Source organism: Mirounga angustirostris, unplaced genomic scaffold (genome assembly GCF_029215605.1).
Source record: "Mirounga angustirostris isolate CCGP_5_RB_7025 unplaced genomic scaffold, mMirAng1.0.hap1 SCAF_1, whole genome shotgun sequence".
NCBI classification, from domain to species: domain Eukaryota; kingdom Metazoa; phylum Chordata; class Mammalia; order Carnivora; family Phocidae; genus Mirounga; species Mirounga angustirostris.
The window spans coordinates 70,982,653-71,007,581 of NW_026991709.1; the positions used below are offsets into that span (position 1 = coordinate 70,982,653).

General features: G+C 49.6%; 1 protein-coding gene and 1 long non-coding RNA gene across 3 annotated transcripts in view; one reads left to right on the plus strand and one right to left on the minus strand.

Moving 5' to 3' along the window:
• Window positions 1–19,094: 19,094 nt before the first annotated feature.
• On the plus strand, window positions 19,095–21,850 carry LOC135362181 (uncharacterized). Its single transcript, XR_010406656.1, has 3 exons — window positions 19,095–19,201; window positions 19,375–20,184; window positions 20,527–21,850. It is a non-coding gene; the product is annotated as an uncharacterized LOC135362181 (long non-coding RNA).
• A 1,731-nt stretch (window positions 21,851–23,581) lies between these two features.
• Window positions 23,582–24,929, minus strand: part of MELTF (melanotransferrin) — a 28,465-nt gene continuing 27,117 nt past the window's right edge. The window contains exons 14-15 of one of the 2 annotated variants that reach the window (XM_064577859.1): window positions 24,699–24,897; window positions 23,582–24,226 (exon numbers count right to left, since the gene is read on the minus strand). In XM_064577859.1, the coding sequence (XP_064433929.1) occupies window positions 24,147–24,226; window positions 24,699–24,897 (279 nt within the window). In that variant the 3' untranslated portion in view covers window positions 23,582–24,146. Of the gene's footprint in view, window positions 24,898–24,929 lie in introns of both variants that reach the window. The other variant, XM_064577814.1, reaches the window with a different exon arrangement.

Genomic DNA, 24,929 nt, shown 5'->3' on the forward strand with positions numbered 1-24,929 from the left:
TAAATACCAGAAATTTTACATACCGTATACAGTTCTATAATTTCTGGCCGATGAAAACACTAGGCTAACCACTGTCCCAGTTCAAGATGTAGCACGTTTCCGTTACCCCAGAAAGTTCCCTTCTGCCCCTTTGCAGTCAATCCTTTACCCTCTCTTCCCTGGCCTCAGACAACCACTCATCTGATTCCTATCGCTATACTTTCTTTTCCCTGGCATTTCATATAAATAGGACCATACAGGATGTGGTCGTTTGTGCCTGGCTTCTTTTCACTTAGCACACTGCTTCCGAGAGGCATCCACGTGGTTGTGTGTATCCGTAGGTTCCCTCCTTTCATGCGTGAGTAGTACTGGGTTGTGTGCATTGACACAAACTGTTTATCCATTGGGACATGGGTGGGTGGATTGGGGAGACATCCTCTGAGGACCCCAAAGGACATTTGGGTTGTTGTTGGACATCTGGGCTGTTTCTGGTTTTGAGATTTAGTGAATAAAACTGCCTTAAAAATTCCTATAAAAGTCTTTGTGTGGGGGCCCTTCGGCGGCACAGTCAGTTGGGTGTCCAACTCTTGATTTCGGCTCAGGTCATGATCTCAGGGTCATGACTTCAGGGTTCAATATCGAGCCCCATGTTGGGCTGGGCACTCAGTGGGGAGTCTGCTTCTCTTCCTCTGTCCCTCCCCCTGCTCGTGAGTGCTCTCTCTCTGGAATAAATAAATCTTTAAAAAAAAAAAGTCTTTGTGTGGATCTATGTTTCCATTTGTCTTGGGTAAAATACCTACAAGTGGATGGGATGGCTTGGTTGTAAGGTGTTTTTAACTTTTGAGGAAGCCGTGTGTCGTGAGCACACTATAAGGCGTACACACGAGTTGTGTCTTTCCACAGTGTCAGCTTTATTCAATCATAAAGCAAGGTTAACGTAATTATAAAGCAGGTTCAGGATTCCAAACTCAATGACATTTCACCATGTGATTAACTTGGCTTCTTACACAGCACACAGAGCAGAACACAGGACAAGCCACGCAACGAACAAGATAACAGAAGGGTGTAGGAAGTAAACAAACCAAATGCGGAGTCCGTCTGTGGGTGTGCAGTTGAGATAAGGCCTCGGGCTGGTGCAGGTCAGCTCTGGGCACTCACTGCTTCTTATGTTCAAGCAGGAAGGATCTCAGTTCCCTCCGGAGAGCAATCGGGCAGAGGCGTGGGCAGGAGCTGCCTTTTTTTTTTTTTTTTTAAGATTTTATTTATTTATTTAAGAGAGAGAGAACGAGAGACAGAGAAGCAGACCCCCTGCTCAGCAGGGAGCCCGATACGGGACTCGATCCCGGGACTCCAGGATCATGACCTGAGCCGAAGGCAGTCGCTTAACCAACTAAGCCACCCAGGCGCCCAGGAGCTGCCTTTTTTAAGTGGGCAGACATAAAGGGATCAGGTCTGAAGAGTCTGACAGTTTGCTGCAAAAATCCTCCCCCTTTTAAAGGGAATTAATGTGTTGGGCTCCTGCACATGTCCTCTGGTTCTGCTCATTATCAGTTCTGGGGTGTCAGCTGACGCCGGTCTCAGCAATATATCCTAGCTGCAACACCCTTAACTGCTTGCATCATTGCTTGACCCCGGCTTCTGCTTGACATGAGTGACCCCATCTTGCTCTCTACACTGTCAAACTGTTTTTCAAAGTGGTTATACTATTTCATTTTAATTAATTAGTTAAATTAACTAATTAAGTAATTTTTAGAGAAAGAGCACGTGTGAGGCTGGCAGGGCGGTGGGGGAGGGTAGAGGGGGAGAAGGAGACAGAGAGAGAGAATCCCAAGCAGGCTTCATGCCCAGCAGGGACCTCAACCCAGAGCCGGCTCCATCTCATGACCCTGAGATCATGACTTGAGCTGAAATCAAGATTCGGCGCTTAACTAACTGAGCCATCCAGGAGCCCCGGTTATACTATTTTAATATTACCACCAGCAATGTTTGAAAGTCCATTGTAGTTTATTTCTGCATTTTCTTAAAGGTAAAAAGCCAGTTTCTAATTATGACTGTGTCCAATTTATCAAAAATTTTTCTTGGTGGTTTATGTTTTGTGCCCAAAGAAGTCTTTGCCTACCTTAAGGTGAGGTCACAAATATATTCTCCTAGAATTGTATAGTTTTAGCTTTTTGTTTAGGTCTTTGATACATTGGAATTAATTTTTATTTTCATATACGATGGGAGGTAAGGATCAAGGTTCGTTTTTTACCCCCCACATGGATATCCAATTTCCCAGCCACCATTGAGGACCACTGGTCCAGGATGATGGCAGGTCTCGGAGACCTAGGCAACTGGTGAATGAAGTTTCCAGTCCCTAGAGAGGGAATATGGGAGGTGAGATTTAGGGGGAAGATTTTAAGTTCGGTTTTGGCTACCTGGCACTTGGGAGATTTCCAGGAAGGTTTGAGGAATGCAGTTGAACGTTTGAAGCTCAGAAAAAAAGGTTCTGGATTGGAAAAACAGTCTGGTTGGCCATCAGCATGTGGAACAGTGGTTTCTAACTTGGGGTCTCTATACCCAGGAAATTATATGGAGAGTTTTGTGTGTATGCATATATCTGTATTGTTTTTCCTGGGGTGCATAATGGTTTCTAATTTCAAAAGGGTCCGGGGCCTGGTCTTTGGGAGCACAACACATCTGTAAATGGAGAATTTACTCCTTATTATAGTTGAGAAATTCTACAATTAGTCCTTGCAGAGTTTTAAACCACTTGGAAATAATAACCACACAATTTATAAATGGAGTGTTATAGCTGAAACGCAACCAAGAGAGCCCCTATTTTGAACCCCTCATTTTCAGATGAGGAAACTGAGATCCAGGAGGTAAAGGCAGTTTCTCCAAAGGTGGAGCCAAATTAGTCAGGGCAGGCTAAATGCTGTACCAAATAACCCCAAATCTCAGTGCCTTACCATAATAAAGGTTTATTTCTCTCTCATTGTCACAGTCCATTGTGGGTCAGTGGGTGAGAGGGGAAGGGCTCTAAATATACTAAAAACTATTACATTGTATACTTTAAATGGGTGAACTCTATGTTATGTAAATTATGTCTTGATAAATGTTTAAAAACAAACAAACAAACAAAACAAAACAAAACAAAACCAAAAAATCCCAAAAGGGTCCGGGACCCTACAAAGGCTAAGAACCACTGGAAGACAGTGGTGGATCCATGGGAACACTGTCAGGACAAGGCGAGACACGGGCTCATGTCCCCCCCTGTGGCCCAGCTGGAAGGTACCGTCTGCCCCTGGGATCTTTGGCTCTCTAGCTGCCAGGGTAATGCTTTGTCATCCTTCGGTTTCTTTGTGTCTCATTGAAGTCCTTCCTGCTTTAATGTAATTTTTTAAAAAAGATTTTATTTATTTATTTGACAGAGAGAGAGCACCAGCCGGGGAGTGGCAGAAGGAGAAGCAGACTCCCGGCCGAGCAGGGGGAGCCAAACGCCGGACTCAACCCCACGACCCTGGGATCATGACCTGAGCGGAAGGCAGTCACTTAACCAACTGAGCCACTCAGGCGCCCTTTAATGTACATTTTTAATCAAAGCAATATACATGTACAGTTCACAAAGTTCAGATAGACACCCAAAGTTGACATGAGAAACAGCAGCCTGGTATGAGAGCCTTTCCTAAGCCTGAAGATGAAATGGAGTAAGCCTGAAGCCTTCTCTTCCCTGGGTCAGGGCTCAGCCTCCCATCTTCCCGTCCTCCAGTCCCCTGCCTCTTCCTTTGTCCCCCCTCCTCTTTCATCTCCTGCCTCCTCGCCGCCATCTTGATCAGGGAGACTGGAAGGTAGGTGCGGTCCCTGTGCTGAAACCATTCCCCGTTCTTGGCCCACAAGGGGTGGGACCAGAGTTCTCAGGTTGTGCGAGCTCGGGAAGAGCTGAGGGCTTGGCTCAGGTCCTCCTGTGGTTTTCCCAACTCACAAGTGGCTGGTCCGCTGTGCAGCAGTGCTTCTCAGGTGGTCAAGGGGCCGGAGTCGGTGCCTGGGGATGGAGCTGGCTCCGCTGCCCGTGAGCCCTGTGCCCCGGAGCAGGCTGATGATCCCTCCCTCTGGCCATCCCAGCCCCCCCCCCACTCTTGCACCCAGCGCGCAAGCCTTCAGTGGTGGCGGACGTCCTGCCTGCTCTGTCGTGTCCTCAGCCGCCTAACAAAGCAGCTCATTCTCCTGTCCCCCCCACGCGTCTCACGGGATGGAGGAAGCAGCCACGGCATCAGGGGAAGGAATGTTTGGACCTGTCGTTTGGACATACCATTTGATTCAGGGGACATTTTTACCCCCAAGGAAGATTTGACACATTTAATCCAGATTACACAAATATTGGTTAATGTTTGGACAGAAAGTTTTCCAGAGCAAACTTCACTGAACTGACAATTACTTGATCAATGTTCTTTTTAGCACACAGTGTTCTTTTTTATTTTAATGGACTACTTTTTTTAAGTTTTTTTTTTTTTTTTAAGATTTTATTTATTTATTTGAGAGAGAGAGAGAGAGCACATGAGCGGTGGGGGGTGGGGGGCAGAAGGAGTGGGAGAAGCAGACTCCCCAGCCAGGACCCCGGGATCATGACCTGAGCCAAAATCAAGAGTGGGATGCTCAACCGACTGAGCCACCCAGGCGCCCCTTAATGAACTATTTTTAATACAGCTTTTAAAGACTACTAATATAATGGCCTGTTTTTGTTCCACTAACATCTCCTGTTCCTGTGTGATGCAAAGTGCTCAGACATTAGGCGTGTGTACCTGCAACAGCCTGAGCTGGGACCTCCGAGGATCTGGATCTCCAGCGCCGGAGCCTCATCGTCTGTCTAAAACGGGAAGGGGAACCGCTGGATGTGAAGAGCGTGACTCTGAGTCAAGACTCAGCTCAGACCTGGGTGGGCCTCCCTCAGCTGTGCGATCTTGCATTCCTCACTTCAGTCCCCTGGGCCTCATTTTACCTCTAAAAATGGGGATAAATACCTATCGCCTACCTCAGAAGAGCTCTTTGTGGCGCATCAAAATAAGTAATTATTGCCATAAATCCTAGTAGCATTCAATAATCACTTGTGCAAAGCTCCTAATCCCAGCATGTAGTGCGAGCTCCAGGAACGTCAGTTACCCTGTTGTTTACCACGTCCTCCAGGAAACAAGTTCTGTATTTGCTCTGACCACTGGGTGGCACCACAGATTTGATTCTGTGACTGTTTCCTTCTCAAAGGCAGCTTTTGTATTTGAACCACAGCCGTTTTCTGGTAGGTCAAAACCAACGGATTATTAGCAGTTTCATCTAGTTCTACCTTAAGCTTGCGGTGCGGCTTGCCCTGGGCTGTTTTCATTTTGGCTTTTTTTTTTTAAAGATTTTATTTATTTGAGAGCGAGAACGTGTAAGAGAGAGATCATGAGCAGGGGGTAGGGGTAGAGGGAGAAGCAGACTCCCCACTGAGCAGGGAGCTTGGAGGCAGGACTCCTCCCAGGAGCCTGGGATCATGATCTGAGCCCAAGACAGACGCATAACCGACTGAGCCACCCAGGTGTCCCTCATTTTGCTCTTGTCTCAGCTAAACCCTGACCCTTTTCAGGGACTCGCCCACTAAAGCTTTTAGGAAGACTGGGCTGTTTCCCTGTATGAGCCTGTCAAGAACTCCCACTCGCCATGAGCCAGGAATTGCTGCTAGACACTTTGGGGGTCAAGGACTCATCCAAACTGGAAAGAGAGAGCCAGAAAGATAGCATCAGAGTTAAGGACAGAACCAGACACACAGAGAAGCGGTAGGCTGGTGATCACAGGATCTGATTTGCAGAAGCAGAGGTTCCCCATTCTACACACCATGTCCAGGTGACCCTGACCTCTGTTCCTTGCTTCCTGTTACCTCTCTCTCTCACGAGGGATGCTGGCCTTGTACCCCCAGGATTGTGAAAGAAGTTGAGAAACAAAGATCTCAGATCATTAACAGAATTGACTGGTGACCCTAAGAAGTGGGAGTGGCTCACCTGAAGGCTGGGTGAGGCTCCTGGCCCAGTACTCCTGGGCCAGGCGGCAGGTCCTCAGGCAAAAGAGCACATCTTGTCTGACCTAAAGCTAAGCAAGGCTCCATATTTGTACGTGGGGCGGAGGTCCTTTGGGCCATCTGTTTGTGGCTCTCCAGCCAAAGGGACCCCAGGTTTTTCTGGGGTTTTTCTATAGATGAACTTGGATCTGTTGAAGGAATAGGAGCACTTGAAGAGTAGCTTTTCCATATTTGTGCATTTAACAATTTTTTCAGAGACAAGGGTTCAGATGAGAAAGTTTTTTTGTGTGTGAAGAATTCAAGTGGATTTCTTAAAAAGTGGCTATCTTCCAGAAATATAAAAATGGTTTAATATTAGGAAATCTATCACTATAATTTTTCATATTAATAGATCTAAAGAGAAAAATCATATGATAACCGCCATAAATGCTGACAAACTCAACAGTTTAATCTTGGTGAACACTCTTCATACAGTAGGAGTAGGTGTATATTTCATTTACATGATAACAGATATTTATTTTGGTCTCAAAGGCAGCATTGCGCTTAATGGGACACACCAGAAGCTCTCCCCAGCTCGAAGTCAGGAACAAGAGAGATAGGTCCCTTTTTACAGCTATTATTTAACATTTTTGTGGATGTAATAACCAATGTGATTTGATAAGAGTAGAACAGAGAGGCACAGAAATTGGAGAGGAGGAGGAACCATTATTATTATTTGCAGATGGCATAATTTTATACCTGGAAACCCCAAAAGATCTGACTCAAAACATATTAAACACCAAATGCTGGTGAGGACGGAAAGCAGCAGGAAATCTCATTCATTGCTGGTGGGAATGCAAAATGTAACAGCCACTTTGGAGGACAGTTTGGTGGTTCCTTACAAAACTAAACAAAGTCTTACATCCAGAAATTGTGCTTCTTGGTATTTACCCACATGAGTTGAAATGCCACACAAAAACCTGCAAGTGGATGTTTATAGCAGCTTTATTTGTAATTGCCAACACTTAGAAACAGCCAAGATGTCCTTCACTAGGTGGACAGATAAGTAAACTGTGGCACATCCAGACAATGGAATATTATTCAGAGCTAAAAAGAAATGAGCTCTCAAGGCATGAAAAGACAGAAGCAACTTAAATGCATATCGCTAAGTGAAAGAAGCCAATCTGAGAAGGTAAATGTATAGCATTCTCAAAAAGGCAAAACTTCTTAGAAATAGTAAAAAGATCAGTGGTTCCCAGGGGGTCATGGGGAGGGAGGGAGGGATGAATAGGTATATACAGGATTTTTAGGGCAGGGAAACTATTCTGTATGATATTATAAAATAGATACATGTCATTATACATCTGTCAAAACCCAGAGAATATACAACACACAGAGTGACCCCTAATGTAAACTATGGGCCTTGGTTGGTAGTATGTCAATGTTGGTTCATCAGGTATAATAAATGTACCATTCTGATGTAGGATATTGATGGTGAGGGAGGCGGGGTGGGGTGGGGGAGGAGAGGAGCGGAGGGTTTGTGGGGACTCTATACATTCCATTCAATTTTCCTATGAACCTAAAACTGCTCTAAAAAAAAAAAATCTATGAATTAAAAAGAAAGTATTACAAACAGCAAACTGATTCAGTAAGATGTCTTATTTAAAATTAGTATTCAGTGGGGTGTCCGGCTGGCTTAGTTGGTAGAGTATGCAACTCTTGATCTTGGGGTTGAGTTGGAGCCCCACGTTGGGTGTAGGGGTTACTTAAAAATAAAATCTTTAGGGGCATGTGGGTAGCTCAGTTGGTTGAGCGTCCAACTCTCCCTGGTTTGGGCTCAGGTCATGATCTCAGGGTGGTGGGATCCACCCCGTGTTGGGCTCTGTGCTCAGCGTGGAGTCTGCTTGTCCTTCTCCCTCTCTGTCTTTTGGCACTCTCTCTCTTTCTCTAAGTGAATAAATAAAATCATACAAAAATAAATAAAATAAAATCTTTAAAAAAATTAATATTCAGAAACCATAGAGTGCACATTTACAAACAACAACTAGTTAAAAAACTAATGGAAGAGGCAGCACCTGGGTGGCTCAGGTCATGATCCCAGGGTCCTGGGATCGAGCCCCGCATCGGGCTCCCTGCTCAGCGGGAAGCCTGCTTCTCCCTTTCCCACTCCCCTTGCTTGTGTTCCCTCTCTCGCTGTGTCTCTCTCTGTCAAATAAATAAACAAAATCTTAAAAAAAATAAAACAACAACAACAAAAAAAACTAATGGAAGAAAATAATCTACATATAATAACAAAAACAAACAATAACAACCACAAAATGAAGCAGCTGGGAATAAACCTAATGAGATTTATGCAGTACATTTATGACTAAAATTTTAAAATTTTACTACGGAATACAAAAAATGATCTGAACAAAGGGAAAGACAGCCCATTTTTAGAAAGTCCATTTATTCTAGTTTGTATAAATTTAACGAGTCCCATAAAAATAGCAACAGGATCTTTTTTTGATAACCAAACAACTAAGAATATCCAGGACAAATGTAAAGACCCCAGACTTATTAGAGATTAGAGTGTCTTATCTTATCGAGCTAAAATAATTAAACTAGTGTGATACTGGGCCAGCAGTAGACAGATCAGTGGAACAGAAGAGAAAGTACAGGAATAGATTCAAATACAAGGGAATTCAGGATATGATAAAGTTTTGCCGAACAAACAGGGTGGTCATCTGAAAAGCAGGTTTATATCCACACCTTCTACTTCACAGCAAAATAATTCCGAGACGGACCAAATATGTAAATGTTAAAACATGAAACCACAAAATAGTGGAGCAACAATGGGAGAATGAAAAAATAACTTTGGGCATGGGGAAGCACTTCTAAGTATGGCACAGCACCTGTAAGCTTTGAAAGAAAAGGAGAAAACAGCGCTACATACAAGGAAAGAAATTCACTATGCAAAAAACACCATAGTCACAGGCAAAGTCAAAAAACTAGGAAGGAATCACAAACATACCAACAGATTCATACTAAGAGAAATGTAAATCAGAACTCAGTGAAGTACCATTTTTACCTATTTGTTTAGGAAAAATCATAAAGTCTGGCAATAGGTGGTCAGAGAGAGGAGGAAATGAGTATTTTCATATGTTGGGGGTGGTTTTGTCAACCAGGGACTCTGTGCTCTGAGGAGCGCAATTCTGTAATTTCCGTAACAATGATGATTATTATTTGTAAAGACAGATTTTGGTTTATATACGTTATTTCCATACATTTACTCAGCATTCCCTCCTTTATCGTCTTAGACTACTCTTCTGAGATCATTTCTGCCAGCAGTGCAGGTCTCTTGATGGTAAATCCTCAATTTTTACCACCCTCCAACTTGGAAGATAGTCTCTCAGAGTTCATAATTCTACATTGACAGTTATTCTGCATCTGTATTTGCAAAATTGTATTCACTAGCTACTGACTTTTGCTGTTGAGAAGTTGGCTGTCTGCCTAGCTGTTCTTTGCAGGTGATCTGTTCTTTCTGGCTGTCTTTTTTTTTTTAAGATTTTATTTATTTACTTGACAGAGAGAGACACAGCGAGAGAGGGAACACAAGCAGGGGGAGTGGGAGAGGGAGAAGCAGGCTTCCCACCGAGCAGGGAGCCCGACAACGCGGGGCTCGATCCCAGGACCCCAGGACCGTGACCTGAGCCGAAGGCAGACACCCAATGACTGAGCCACCCAGGCTCCCCTTTTTCTGGCTGTCTTTACCATCTTATCCTTGTCTTTTTGTTTTCAGTTTTTGGTTTTCCTGAGCTGTGTATGGATTTATTTTTATTTATCCTGCTAAGTGTATCCTGTTTTCCTTCCTAGACCTCTGATATAATGTTTTCTACCAATTCTAAAAATCTCACGGCCATTCTCTCTTAACCAACTGAGCCACCCAGGCGCCCCCACGGCCATTCTCTCTTTAAATACATTTTTTCCCTTCATTCTCACTATTCTCCATTCTTGAGGTTCTGGTTATGTACATAGAATTTATTAGAGCATTGTACTCTCACCTTCCTGTCTCTTACTCAGTGCCTCCTTTATGTTTTCCCTCTACTTGTCTCCTTGTTGCTTTTTGCTAGTTTATTTACTCCCAGGTCCCCCATTCTTTCTTTGTGCCTAACTGGTATTTTATTATGAGAATTAGATTTTCATTTAAAAATTTTTTTAAAAATCTATTCATGTCTGATAATCTCTGACTGCTTTATTATCTCATCTCTGTGATTGCTTTAATATATATTTTTTAAGATTTTATTTATTTATTTGAGAGAGAGAGAATGAGAGAGAGAGAGAGCATGAGAAGGAGGAAGGTCAGAGGGAGAAGCAGACTCCCTGCCGAGCAGGGAGCCCGATGCGGGACTCGACCCCGGGACTCCAGGATCATGACCTGAGCCAAAGGCAGTTGCTTAACCAACTGAGCCACCCAGGCGCCCCACTGTGATTGCTTTAAACTTTTCATATATAGCTGTATTTTAAAACTTTTATTGAGAAATAACTTCACATTCGCAGAAGAATCATAAAGACGGTACAGGTAGCTCAGCATCCCTTCATGCTAACATCTTATATGACCATGGCATATTTACCAAAACTAAGAAATTAACATCAGTGTAACACTATTAACCGAACTGCAGACTTTATTCAGATTTCACTCACTTTTTGTTCCAGGATCCCATCAGGATACTGTGATGTACTTAGTCATCATGACTCTAGATTCTTACACCTATGATTGTATCTCAGTTTTTCCTTGTTTTTCATGACCTTGACTTTTGAAGAATACTGGCCAAGTATTTCTTTTTTCTTTAAAGATTTATTATTTATTTGGTGGGGGAGGGGCAGACTTCAAGCAGACTCCCAGCTGAGTGCAGAGCCCAACGCTGGGCTCAATCTCATGACCCTGAGATCAGGACCTGAGCTGAAACCAAGAGTGGGCACTTAACCAACTGAACCACCCAGGCTGGTCAGGTATTTCATAGAATATCTCTCAATTTGGGTTCGTCTGATGTCTTCTCATGATTAGACCTCAGTTTTGGATTTGCGTGAAGAATATCACAGAGTTGCAGTGCCCTCCTCATCACATCCTACTGGTATCAACCGTCATGATATCACTGATAGAACCATGATTTATTACTAGTAACATTAATCTTGTTTATTTGGTTAAGATGGTGTCTGCCTGACTTCTCCACTGTAATATTATTTCTCCCTCTCCAAATTCTATTCGTGAGAAGCCAGTCACCGAGCCCAGCCCACCCACAAGGGGAGAGGAATTAAACTCCTTACCCCAGAGGGAAGAGTATCAAAGAATTTGTGGATGTATGTTAAAACCGATGCAGTAATTAACAATATTTTGGAGGAAATACTTTGAATCTTTGCAAATATCGTGCTTCTCCTTAGAGTTTGGCTCACTAACATGAGCATTTATTTGTGGATCTTACCTGCAGGAATTATCACCAGTATACAAATGGTGATGTTCTATTTCACTCATTCCTTCTATAGCTATTATTTGAAATTCTTCTGTAAGGAAGATTTGCCCCTTTCATTCACAGATGTGTATTTTACATGGTTATAAAAAAAGACTTTCAAATCAGCAGGAAGAAATTGGACTGTTAAATTGAAGGCAGGAGAGGAAAAACCAACAGTAAAATGTATGGTAAATAGAATATACAAAATAAGATAGAAATAAGTCCTAATACAGCAGTATTAACAATAATTACAAATAAAATGGGGGCAGGGCAGAGAGAGAGGGAGAGGGAGAGAACCTCACGCAGACTCCCCTCTGAGTGTGGAGTCAAACACGGGGCTCGATCCCACGACCCTGAGATCATGACCTGAGCTGAAATCAAGAGTTGGACACTTAACCGACTGAGCCACCCAGGCGCCCCATAGTTTGATTTTAATGAAGCCACTTCCTCAGGAAGAGATGTATCGAAGCAAAGATATAGATGATTTGATTGACTCAGTTAATAATCTCAGGAGTGAAGATGTATCGAGAGATGGAGGCATCGGTTTCCATCTCCCAGAGGTGAAAGGCAGGATGGAATCCTCCGAATTAGAAACACGCAATGGATATGGATTGCTTTGTAAAACATAGTGTTAAATGAAAGATAAAGTGAGTAGGAGAATGAGGTTTATTAGTCCCGGACAAGGTTTGTTAGTTAAAGCCACATGCACACAAAAACCTGCCTGCCTTGCAAAGATGCAGTGATACCCCCTCAAACATATCAGAACGGATACCCAAGGTGGGGCTGGGGAGGGGTCCCCCAGGAATTGGGCCAAAGGATAAAGGGAGATGATAAATAAGTAAAACAGGAGAAAGGCCTCGTGGGCTGATGGTGTTAAACTCTGAGCTGAGGCCCATGATAAGCTCAGCCCTGTCCTTTCCAGACACACAGCTGATGGCAAATCTTGCCTATCAGCAGAAAGGTTTGTGTGTGTGTAAATGATTCTAGTGGTCATGTGGCCTTTGGATAGGAAATTTTCCCCGGAAAATCCCAAGTAACTGGGGCCCGACGGTAGCTCCGGAGGTGGGCACTGCCCATTCCTGGCACCAGGCACTGGGTCAGCTGCCCTCCCAGCCCAGGCAAAGTCCCCTCAAATTGCATCTCTCTGTCTTGGGGGAGCCACACCTGCTGAGCTGGAGCCATCCAGAAACTGACTCCAGCTCAAAGTGAGCTTCTGTATTTCTTAAGCAGTAAGCGTGAAATCCTCCAGGCCGGCTTCCCAGGTGGGTGAGGTTTCTCCCTGTGGCTCCCTCTCCCCCTCACCTCCTGTTCCCACAGTAGTGTATGGCAGGGGAACAGGTCCAGCAAGAAATCTCAGAGAAAAATGGTCCCAAATGGCAACTTGCAGAGCATCAAGGAGTTTTTAAAAAATGTAAAATTGCTGAAGGACTTGAATAGACATTTTCCCAAAGAAGTTATACAAGTGGCCAGTAAGCACAGGAAAAGAGGCTCAACATCCCTGTCAGGGAGATGCAAATCCAAACCACAATAAGATAGCACTTGACACCCACTGGGATGGCTAGTCCAAAAAAGAAAAAGAGAAAAAAATAACAAGTGTCAGATAAGATGTGGAGAAATTAGAACCATTGTGCATGACTGGGGGCAGTGTGGAATGGTGCAGCCGCTGTGGAAACAGGAGGGCAGTTTCTCAATAAATTAAACATAGAATTACCATACGGATCCAGCCATCCCACTTCTGGGTATATACTCAGAAGAACTGAAAGCAGAGGCTTGGAAGAGATATTTGTACACCCATTTTCACAGCAGCATTATTCCCACTGGCTAAAAGGAAACAACCCAAGGGCCCACCGACAGCTGAACGGAGAGGCAAAATGTAGTATCTACATACAGTGCAATATTATTTACCCTTAAAGTGGAAGGGAATTCTGCAATACGCTACCATAAGGGGGGAACCTTGAACACTGCATGCTAAGTGAAATTAAACTAGTTACAATAGGACAAATACTGTATGATTCCACCTACAGACAGTAACGAGAGTAGTCAAACTCATAGAGGCAGGAAGTCGAATGGTGGTTCCCAGGGGCTGGGGGGAGAGGGAAACGGACAGGTAGTGTGTAATGTGCACAGAGTTTCAGTTGGGAAGATGGACAAGTTCTGGACACGGATGGTGGTGATGGTTGCTGAGCAATGTGAATGTGATCATTGCCACAGAACTGTGCACTTAAAAATGGTTGAAATGGCCAATTTTTATGTCATGTATATTTTACCACAATAAAAAAATACAAAGGTGACTAAGAGGAGACTGTGCCAAGCAGATGCGTTTCAATCAGTGCCACCTCCGCCCTACCCCTTGGGGGTCCTTCTCAGTCTCAGAGGAAATCCTCGCCTGAAGCGAGGAAGCCTGGCTTTTAAAAGGCGGTTTAGGGGGCGCCTGGGTGGCTCAGCCGGTTAGGTGTCTGACTCTTGATTTCGGCTCAGGTCATGATCTCAGGGTCCTGGGATCGGGCCCCATGTCAGGCTGTGCACTCATCGGGGAGTCTGCTTGAGAATTCTCTTTCCCCCTCTCTACCTCTCTCAAGTAAATAAACAAATCTTGAAAAAAAATTAATAAAATGTTGTTTAGCCTCTGATGGAAATGGAAATGGGAAGAAGAGTGAGGGCTTCAAAAGCTTGTGGTCCTGGGTGAGGGTATTTCTCGTCATCCTCTGCTGAGCAGGACCCAGCTCCTCTGTCCTGTTGCAGGAGGAAGGGCTGGCAACAGGGGTCGGTGCTTACATTTGTGACGGCACATCCATAATGTATGCATGGGTGCTCACACACACACTCATTCAGAGCTGGCGTCTTGCTGAAGGAAATCAGCTAATCAAACCGATTCAGGGTCTTAGGAGCGGGGGCATGTATCAGCCTGGATGCTCCTCCTCCCGAGCCAGCTCCACTCTCCGCTGTGGGGCCAGAGACTCCTCAGCCAGGAGGGCGGATGGCCGAGCACATCTGCAGGCAGAAGGTGCTCCGGGCTCTTGGTACCCCCTGCAAGAGGAGGAAGGGACTTCATGCCCTGAACGGAGCTCAGCTGAGCAGCCAGCAGGCTGAAGAAGCTTTGGGGCAGAATTCCGACCTCCCCAAGATAAGCTCAGAGCCCCACCCGTCTCCAACCTCAGCAGGGCCAGCACTTCTGTTATCATGGCGAGTGCGGGCTCTGACAAGTGGTGACCCCGGCCTCCTGCTCTGGGTCAGGGGCCCACCCGACCAGGGTCCTGAGAAGATGATGGGGCTCTGGAGCACCGGAGATAAGGACAATTGCGCCTGGACTTTGGCTGGGGTGTCCTGCAGCCTGCAGCCCGGCTGCCCAGGCAGAACGTGGGGCAGATTCTCTTCGAGTGTGGTCTGACCCTTGCAGACTTGCCGCCTCCGTGCTCTGCAGCTGGTTGTGTCTGTGTTCACATCCCACTGAGCCCCTTGATTCTCAGAGCCTCCACCTGCCTGTCCTGAAGAATGGGGGCAGCACTAATAGCTCCCCTGGGAGGGAGAAGTCGAGGTGACAAGGAATGTTGGTGACTGATCGTCAGGACGGGGGTAGACACTGGCCAGCCATGATGCCAACAGTAACCCTTTCTTTGTCAGGCTATCTTTAACAGTCTGGGAGTTCCAGGGAGGACCAGGCCACTCAGCTCTCCTGGAGCTCCCTTGGGAGCGGTCTGCCTTCCGGAATGCAAAATTAACATCGTATCTCATTCATTCATTCATTCATTCATTCATTCATTCACCCAGCAAATCCCTTATTGGATCCCAGCTATGTTCTAGGTGAAGCTTGGCCCTGGGCATGCAGTTGGCAGAGGGCAGGCTCAGTCTCTGCCTTAAAGGGTTGTTTGGGGAGGCAGACCCTTCCCAGATAGAGACGCGTAACCGGGCGGGACGGAGAAGAGCCAGGCTAGCAGGCTAGCGCACGGTGTGTTTGTGCAGGTCAGGCTTTCCCGTGCAGCTGCGGGCTCTGGGACACGGGGCTCCGGGTTGCCATCACAGCCTCTCACAGGCCGCAGGGTCCCACCCGCCGCAGGGCGGACTCATGCTGCTCTGAGGAATGTGGGGTAGCCGGCTGTCAAAGATTAGCTTCTGTTGGGGCTGGTGGTGTTTGCAATGTGTATTATGATCCTTTTTCTCCAGCAGCCTTTGCAAAGAGACCCAGAGGTGATGATAGCAATGAGCTGCTGTCTACAGCTCAGTACACCGAGGCTCCTAGACTTGTAGGCAGGGCTCTGCGGAGATCATGGGGCCAAAGCCCAAGCCTCCTGGTTGGTGGAGCTGCTCCGCGCAGACCTGGGCTGTGAGCAGGGCTGAGGGGTCAGGCTCCTCCAGCCGGGCCGCACTCCCTGAGCATGGGGGGTGGGGGGGGGCGGGTCTCTGAGGCCTTAGAGCAGGGGGCTTGTGGGGTGGCACAGCCCCGAGGCAGGCTCAGCCTCCTCCGTGGGCTGTCACTGCACACCAGTGGACAGCTTGTGGAGGTCAAGGTTCACCATGCTCTCCTCTCCAAAAAACACTAAAAAAAATGCCTGTTAGCCATGCGCTCCTGGGCAAGGCAAGGGTCCAGTTTGTCACCATGGCCTTATCATGTAGTGGCTCTGGGATCAAACTGCCTGGGCTCAAGTCCTCGCTTATCAGCTGAGTGACCTTGAGCAAGTTACTTATCATTTCCGAGCCTTGGTTGCTTCATCTGTAAACTGAGGCTATAACACTAATACCTACTTCTGAGGGTGGTTTGAGCGGTAGGCCCCGGAACTTAGAGTTTGTGCCTAGTACCACAACCAGCACAGTAAACACACCCTTTAAGTGTTAGACATTCATATGATCATTGGGATTAAACTGGGGGCTTTGGCCGGCTGGATTCGAATTCACTCCATCCTTTACTCCATGTGATCTCCGGCACATTGCTTCCCTTCTGGGTAGTGGCCACTGTGGTCTGCTGCCCAGAGTCCCCCGACCAGGACTAAGGGTCTCGTTCCTCTCCTGCAGCTGGCCCCGCTGAGCCTCGATTTTCGTCTACGTCCTTCAGGATGACCTTGGCCTCACAGACTTCTCTTTCTTCCCCCCAGGTCTATCCACAGCCTGGCAGGAAGCTGTGGGCTCAGGGTCACACGGAGTTACAGAAATTGGAAAAGTCAAAACTACGGTCCACACTTTAATCCCAATAATCATACAAATGTCTGATGCTTAAGGCTTCTGTTTCTGGTCTGTGAGGCCTTGGGTTCGAGTTCCTCGGTTGGCCGGGGCAGGCAGGGGCCTCAGTCTGTCCTCTCCAGAAGACCGTGTGGGCTCTTGGCCTGCCTCTTAGTCACGGCTCCCAACCAGCCCAAGAAGCAGACACTCATGGAGGAAGCGGAGGCTCTGAACGGTTAAGTGGCTTCTCGGAGGTCTCACAGTTCGTGGTAGAGCCACATCCACATCCTGGAGTGCGTGGCTCTAAGCCTGGCTCCCTCCACAGCCCTGCGCCGCTTCCTGGTTGGGCCTCCTCACAGCTGCATGCCCGAGATGAGGACACGGGAAACATTAGGACGGTGATCCGGGCAGGGGACGGTTTCACCTTGTTTTTTGTTTGCTTGTTATGTATTCATTCCCAAGTGAAAATGATTCGTTCTCTTGAATGCTTTAGATGTAAAATATAGAGTTTAAAGAAGAAAGTAAAAATTACCCTAAATTCCACCAACTAGAGATACTGTTAACAGTTTGGTGAACAGATTTCCAGACGGTTCTGTGTGCGTGTGTGTGTGCGTGTGTGTGTGTGATTTTATAATGGGATCCTATACTGTTTCATAACCTGCTCTTTTTACTCAACAATATGTCATGGGAATCTTTCCACATCAGTAAATATAGCTCTATCCTTTATTTAATGGCTGCAGACTATCCACTGTATTTCATTGCAAATAAAAGTATGTATCATCTTTTATAGATCCAACCCAGTATGGCTGGGCATTTAGATTGTTCCCAGTATTTTGCTATCACAAAAACTCCAGGTCGAACACTATTGCATATCCACCGACCGTCTTTGGGCATATTCTAGCAGGCTGATCTTAAAGAAAAATTCCCACAGCCCTGGCCACTGTTCTGCTGCCTCATTCCAGTAGCACATTCTTGTTTTCCAGGGCCTTCTCCCTGCAGGGCCAGCGGCCTTCCTCCCAGGTGGTCCTACAGCAGGCCAGCAGAGACATGTGCTCAGGAATGCCCCTTTATCCTTGGGTGGCTCTGGGTAAGAGGCAGGGATGTGCCTTGGCCTCCTAAGCTGTTAAATTCCCAAGTCCAACTCCAAAGACACAGCCAGTCTACAAGTTATCAGTCCTGCTGGAGTCTGGTGGCCTGCAACTCTGAGGGGCTTAGGTCTGCCCTCAAGGAGGCAAACGGGCCAGGCAGGGGCTGAAGAAACTCAGGCCGAAGGCTGCCAGCGGGCCAGCGGGGTGCCTGCCAGGATGGCGGTCTGGGCTCAGTTCTCCATGGATTCATGCATTTATTCATTCTTGTACTCAGCACTAGCCAGGTCTGTGGTCGGGGCTGGTATGTGGAATCGAAGAAAACAAGGTTCACAGATGGTAGGGGAGAGACCACAGTCGGATAACCATAGGGTGACAGACAATTCTCATGTGCTTGGCGGGAGAAAGGAGGACTGGAGGATTATTGGGTAGCCATTCCATTATCAGACTTTCATCCAGACCTTAGCCGGGCAAGGCCTGTTTTTTTAAATCTACTCTTCTTCTTCTTCTTCTTTTTTTTAAAGACATTATTTGAGAGAGAGAGAGAGAGAGATGCCTCAAGTTGACGCCTAGCTGACTGAGCCACCCAGGTGCCTCAGAGAGAGAGAATCTTAAGCAGGCTCCATGCCCAGCACGGGGCTGACTTGGGGCTCGATCTCACAACCCTGAGATCATGACCTGCCCTGAAATCAAGAGTCGGATGCTTAACCGACTGAGCCACCCAGGTGCCCCTTATTCTGTATTTTAGGCTCTCCCTTTGGCTGACCACCGATAAGACCCCAGGATGTCACCATTCCCAAGGTGACTTCCTGCCCCATCACTGAAGTGTCCCCCTTGTGCCCAGCCCTTTCACCTAGGAGAGGCTCAGGGTCTTGATTCTGAGCCACAGAAAGGCATAAAGAGACCCTGAAGACTGGGTGGTTCATCCCCACAGATGAGGAAACAGGGACCCAGAGGGGGCCCATGACTTTCCCTGAGTCACACAGCCTGAGGTCCCAGGGGCCCATCTCGTGGTCTTTCCACCCTTTCCACTGATATCAGTTAGGAATACATTCAGCTGAAACAACAGAATACCAGATTAACAGTCAGGGAACTGGATTAGGCCCGTGCAGGCCTGAGTACCTCCACTTGACCCTAGGGTTTCAGTCTTTCTCCTTTGCTCTGCTCACCGTGCCTTTCTCTGCTTGCTTGCTACCTCACACGGCAAGGCGGCCACTCCATTTTCCAGCTTTGGCCTTTGCTTTCTGGGCAGGAAAGGGGAAAGCCTGTGCTAGCCCCGTTCCTTTTAAAATGCCTCCCTGAAATCCATACCCTGGAACTTGCTCTGAGATTTCATCAGCCAGAACTGGGTGGTGTCACCCACAGTGAATCTTTGTGGCTGGGCACGTTGCCGTCCTGAACCAAACTGCCAGGAAGGAAGCGGGGAGAAGGATATGGGGTGACCACAGGCACAGTCTGCCATGAAGCTGCCTGGATTGGGATTTTTTCCAGTAAGTCACCAGACCCTTCTCTTCGTCCCCCAGGGTCCCAAAGGTCAGCTACAGTAGAGAATATAAAGTGGGTTTTCCCCTTGGAGGTTTCTGGGGACATCAGCAGCTGGGAAGAAGAAGTGTATTCTGGCCACACAGGGTCCTTACGCTAATCTTGCAGTCTTCTCTTCCAGAGAGCCCTCCTCAGAGATGCCTGGGGCGGGCTGTAGGGCACCCGACCTGTGGGAGGACGGAGCCATGCACTGGGCAGGAGAGTGAAGTCAGATTGCTGCCCCAGTCCCTCAGCTACCTAGCTGGGACCCCTGGGCTAGGTGTATCAGCATCATCCTGCATATCCCACCTCTCCGCATGGACAGCACGGGGCCCCGGTCACACGGGCCTGCTCCTTCCTCTGGGCTGGGCCCAGCTTCCTCCATGAGGACCTCCCCTCCACTCACCCTTCCCACCCAAATCCTCAACTCCACTGGGCAGGCACTTCTTACGTTCTCCTGCGGTATGAGCTCACGCTGTCTTTAACAGTGGTCTTCAAAGCGAGGTGGCCTGATCAGCAGCATCAACATCACCTGGGAATTCGCCAGCAATGCACATTCCCAGCCCTTGGAATCAGGGACTCAGGGTGGGGGCAGCACTCTGTTTTAACAAGCCCTCCAGGTGATTCCGATGCACTCAAGTTGGAGAACCACGGGCACATCATGACTCTCAGGCTGTGAAGCAGTTTCTGGCCTGTTAGTGGCAACACAAAGACAGCTGGGAAAGGCAGAAGTAAAAGAAGGGCTTTCCTGGCCCCTCTGCCCTTCGGCACAGACCAGGCGATAATCCTGCAAAGATGGAGACGTTGAGTCTGAGAAGAACTGTGGGAACTCGGAACCACCGAGGGGCTGTCCAAGACTTCCCAGTGTGGATTTGGGAGCTGAGGTTGAGGCAGGAGAAAGTATTTGTGAATAGCAAGAGTGGAACTACAAGGCAAATTTCCGGAACCCTTGGTAAGTGATCCATTCTTTTTTTCCAAATTGAAATATCTTTAAAAAAATAGTGATGGCTTTTATACGTAATGCATGCACTTTTTACAAGAACATGGCCCTAAGGAATCCATCCTCATCATAAACATGTAAAACAAGCCCTGGAGAGGAGTCTGAAGGTGGGGGTGGTGTCTTATCTGTGATATGCTGTGGGGGCCAGGAGGACCTGCCTGTCCGTGTTGGGGGTGAGGGGGGTCACTCACCTTGTCACCATTGTTGCTTCCACCACACCTGCCCAGTGGCCTCCCCAAATGAGACCAAAGGCAGGGGCAGTGGACCTTAACCTGACTTCTTTTTGTCTTCCAGAGCCCTGAGAACAGGACTGTCAGCGCTAATAGCTCTGTGCACGGCAGGCTGGCCCACCCCAACCCTTTGTTGGGCCCAGGACAAGAGTACCAATGGAGGCTCACCTCCCATGTGGCTACAAATTTAAAAGTTACAAATCAAGCTAAAAAACTTAAAGAAACTGTGTCCTGTCCTTCTACTTTGACTGATGAACCTTTATAAAGATGTGGTGGACTGGAATAGGAGATGCAGAGAGAACAGGCTCCCATCTCATAGCTTCCCTGCTTCTCTTCCCATCCAGGCTCCATCCCATACTTTGAGGACCTCATGCACAGAGGCTGTTCATCAAGCTCATTCTACACCTCCTGTGGACAGCACCCTCCTGACCACCTTTTGGAGGCAGGACCTGAAGAAGTCCAAACCTGGAAGCTGGCTCAGGGCTCTTTGGAATGAGAAGCATGGTCTAAAAGATGCGTTATGGGCTTTGGGCGAACACAGCCCCTTTCCCTGTGACTCTTCCCGCTGTGGGTGGGCTGTGGTCAGAAGAGGGCTTCAGCAGAGGCCTCTGAAGGCTTGTTTCTCAAAATGTGGTCCCAGGACCAGCTGTGTGGGCCCCACCTGAGTGCTGGTTAGAACTGCAGCCTCACTCCACACCTCCTGAATCATGATCTGTTTCTAACAAGATCCCTAGGAGATTCATGTGCACATCGAAGTTTAAAAAGCACTGCTCTAAAGCACAAAACCCAGGGCCAGGGTCCCTGTTGCCCCTGTCTAGGGGTACTGACAATAGATATCAATAAGTGGGTGCTCGACAAATGCCAGCTATCGCCTAAAGCAGGCCTGGTAGTTACCAGTTGGGGATGCTGCCTGGCTCATGGTGATTTCATTTCCTCTTTCTGTGGGGCCTCAGTGGTCTGTTTCCGCTGATGGCCCTGATGCTTGCCTGAGCTGAGTGGTCCAGTAGAAGACACCTGGCCCACATTGGGTCAATCAGGTGATTCTCCCAGGAATTTGACACTTAAGCCCCCCCAACGAGTAGTGATGGTGACCATCTTTCCTGCACCTGGGATGTGCCAAGTGCGGTGCGGAGTGTTTTACATACAGTAGAATCCGATCTGCGCAACCACCTCACCAGGTGCATACCGTCCCTCTCCTGTTTCAGATGCAGGGATGGGGCTCGGATGCTAGGTAACTCTCCAAAAGCTTGGCAGCCCTGGGAGAGCCGTATGGCGCACAGACCATGTGCACTATTTCTGAGGCCCAGGTCCCCGCCCAGCTTCATGGGATAGGGCAGACCCACCCAGTTACAGGGCTGAGGGCTGTGGGAGTGAGACCCAGCTCTGTGAGAGGGCTGCAGGGATGGGGGAGGGGGGCCTGGGGCAGCAGAGGAGGAGCAGGGAAAGGGGGGAGGCAGGGAACCTCCACCTCCCCAGCCAGAGCAGGGCGCGTAGACCAAGACCTGCCCGCTGCACCCTTCAGGAGAGGCAGAGGACGGTAGGAGGTCTGACTTCCCTCCCCTTCCCTCCTCCAGTGAGTTAGCAGCCAACTTGCCAAAGCAAAGGTGTGGGCTGCTTATTTTGGAGACACAGGGCATGGGTGGGTGCAGACGTTTGCACCCTCCTCTGTATCTGGTCTCCAGAATTGCTGATCCCCAAGAAGGTATGGAGGTAGCTGAGATGTGCTGGGGGCCGGTTTGGAGAGGAGTAGGGAGTTGGGGGCCTCACCGGCTGGAGGCCTGGGCTGGTGCCCGACTCTGGCTCTCAGGGAACAGGGCTCTGAGGGGAAACGGCCATTCTGGGCAGGGGAGTGGTGTGGGGCGGGTAGGCCTCTGACCACCTAAGTAGACAAATCAATCCGCAGCAGAAAGTTTCTGTCAGATTCCAAGCCTCAGCAGGTACAGGGTTGTTTGGCTTTATTTAAAAAACAAACCAACATCTTTTATTAGCACGAACAGAGGTGGCCCCGTGCTGTCCCCTGAAAACCCAACATCACAGAGCAGTTACACAGGTCACACTTTCAGTGGCTTATAGTTACTGGTGTCACCTTAGCCCAGGGTGGCCAAACACACACACTCCTGCACAAATCTCCCTTAAACAAAACAAAACAATCAAACAATCATCAGGTCAGAGAATCACTCAGTCCCCTCAGTGAAGAGGGTACAAAGCTTGGCAGCGGAGGCCGCTCCCTCCGGCCCCTGGGGGCGGGCTGTAGGCCCCCAGCATGGTGACTGGGACTCCTCGGGACGGCAGGACTTGGCCAGGATGCTGCCAGGGGCCTCCTTCGCGCCTGGGAGCTGGAAGGTATCTGCCCCCACGGATGGGGGCGAAGTACCAGGAACCAGCCTGTCATCGGCGTCCCCGAGGCCCCCGCAGATGGAGCCGCAAATAGCTCCAGAGCCACGCGGCTCCCAGTCTGCTGAGAGGGTGGCTTGCTCCTGTTTCTTCTCTTTTTGCTTTTCTCGGGGAGCAAAATTCAGAGGCAGAGCTGGTATTTCCGGAAGCTTTTCTGGCTCCCCAGACAACCGTGGCAAAAATGGAGTAGAGAAGGCCCTCTGACTCACAGGGGATGCAGGAGGGGCCCTTCCGCCCGCTGGTGCGGGCCTGGGTGAGGAGACCTGCTCACACCGAGGCGGCGGGGCTCCCCACCGGGGCCTGTCCCCGGCCGGTGGCTCCTCAGAGGACCACGTCCCGCTCCCGGCCTGGAGCTCCCTGGGCAGTCCCTTCAGGCTGGGGGCGACTGCTGTGCTGGATGCGCAGGGTGGCTGAGGATGGCGGGGGTCACATGGGGTCACATGGGGGGCGGGGAGGAGGAGAATCTGAGCTGGAGACTCAGGGGAGGGGATGCTTACTGAGGAGCATCTCCTGTGCCTGAGGACCCCTTGAGGGCTGCACCCCTGTGGTCTTGGGCCGCCGCCTCCCTCCCCTGGCCAGCCCAGCACAGTCAGGCGTCCCGTGGTCTGGGCCGGGCCAAGCCACGGAGGCCAAGGACAAAGGGCTTCTGTGTCCAGCAGCGTCACCTCCTTGGCAGGCCGGACTGCGGCCTCGTCCGGTGGGTGCCTCCCCGGACAGACCCCGCGTCCTCAGGAGGGAGGCCGGTAGAGGGAGTCTAGAGCCGGGGCTGGCAGGAAGTGGGGGGCTGTGCATTAGGGGGACCCGCAGGGGAGGAGCCCCCCCTCCCCGGCTAGCTGGGCAGGGCCAGGGCCGGCTCCGCGGAGAGCGCCGTGTGGGAAGCCGCGCGCAGCATGTTGCCTTGGGAACGGGCCGTTTCCAATCCGGGGCCCCGCGGGCGGCGGGGGGGGCGCTGCCAGCCGGTGGGTGGGGGCGTGACTGGGAGGCCGGCCAGCGGCCGCCTCAGGTGCCTGAGGGACAGCTGGTGCCGGGGAGGCAGAGGCAGGCTTCGGGCGGGAGCCCGCTCACGTCCAACTCCACTCGAGCTGGGGGCCCTTTCCCTTCACGTTCGTCTCTATTCCGGTTCGAGGCGGTCGCAGCAACTCGTCTTCGGTGTCAGAATCGCAGCTCTCAGGAGCTCCGGGGTTTCTCACGCGTCCTCTCGCGTCACACGCGGCGCCCAGGGGAAGAGCCTCTTCACCGAGGTTTCCGAGCAGGTTCCCCGGCGGCGAGGGCCGCGCCCGCCCGGCGGCTTCAGAGGACGGGCTGCAGGAGGCCGGCCCGGAGGCCCAGCAGCAGCGCCGGCGGCAGCAGCAGGGACAGCCCGGGGGCCGCTGAGGGAGCGACGCGGGCAGTGAGGGCCCCGAGCGGCCGCCCGCACCTGGCGCTCCGGCCGTGGCCCGGGCGGGGGGGGGGGGTTCTGTGCGCTCGACCCCGCAGGCCCCCTCTTTCTGCCCCATTACAGTTCGTCTTTCCCCGGGTTTCTTTCCATACTCATTCCTTTCCAAATGGGCCTTCCCGTCTATGTATGTGGCTGCCTCAGTCCTCCCTGGGCCATTACTTGCACCATTCGCACCCTTTATCCTGGTCGGTCTGGGTTACACAGCCAGGTCTGCAGCCTTCCCGTGGGGACCACCCTCCCACCCCCACCTCACCCTGATGGTCTGCAACCGCCCGGAGCATCCCTCAGTTCGCTGGAGGATTGGGGGTGCGAGGCTGGGAGGGATGCCGGGCGGGGGGCGGGGGACGTGGCGGGACCCCTGCTCTCCGTCTGGAGGGGTGAACCTGCCCGCCAGCAGGGCCTACCTGCGCCCGAGCACTGCTGAGACAGCATCCCTTCCAGAGCGGCCACGTAGTCGGGGCCCAGCCACGCCCGGTACGTGGTTTTCTCCCCGACAGGCACCGCCCGGATGGTGGCATCCTTGAAGAGCAGGTCTTGGCCATGATAGTTGGAGGAGTCGAACATTTTGAAGCCATTCTTATTGTAGTCATCTCCAAACAGGGCCTGAAAGCACCCACGGCCACTCAGCGGCTGCT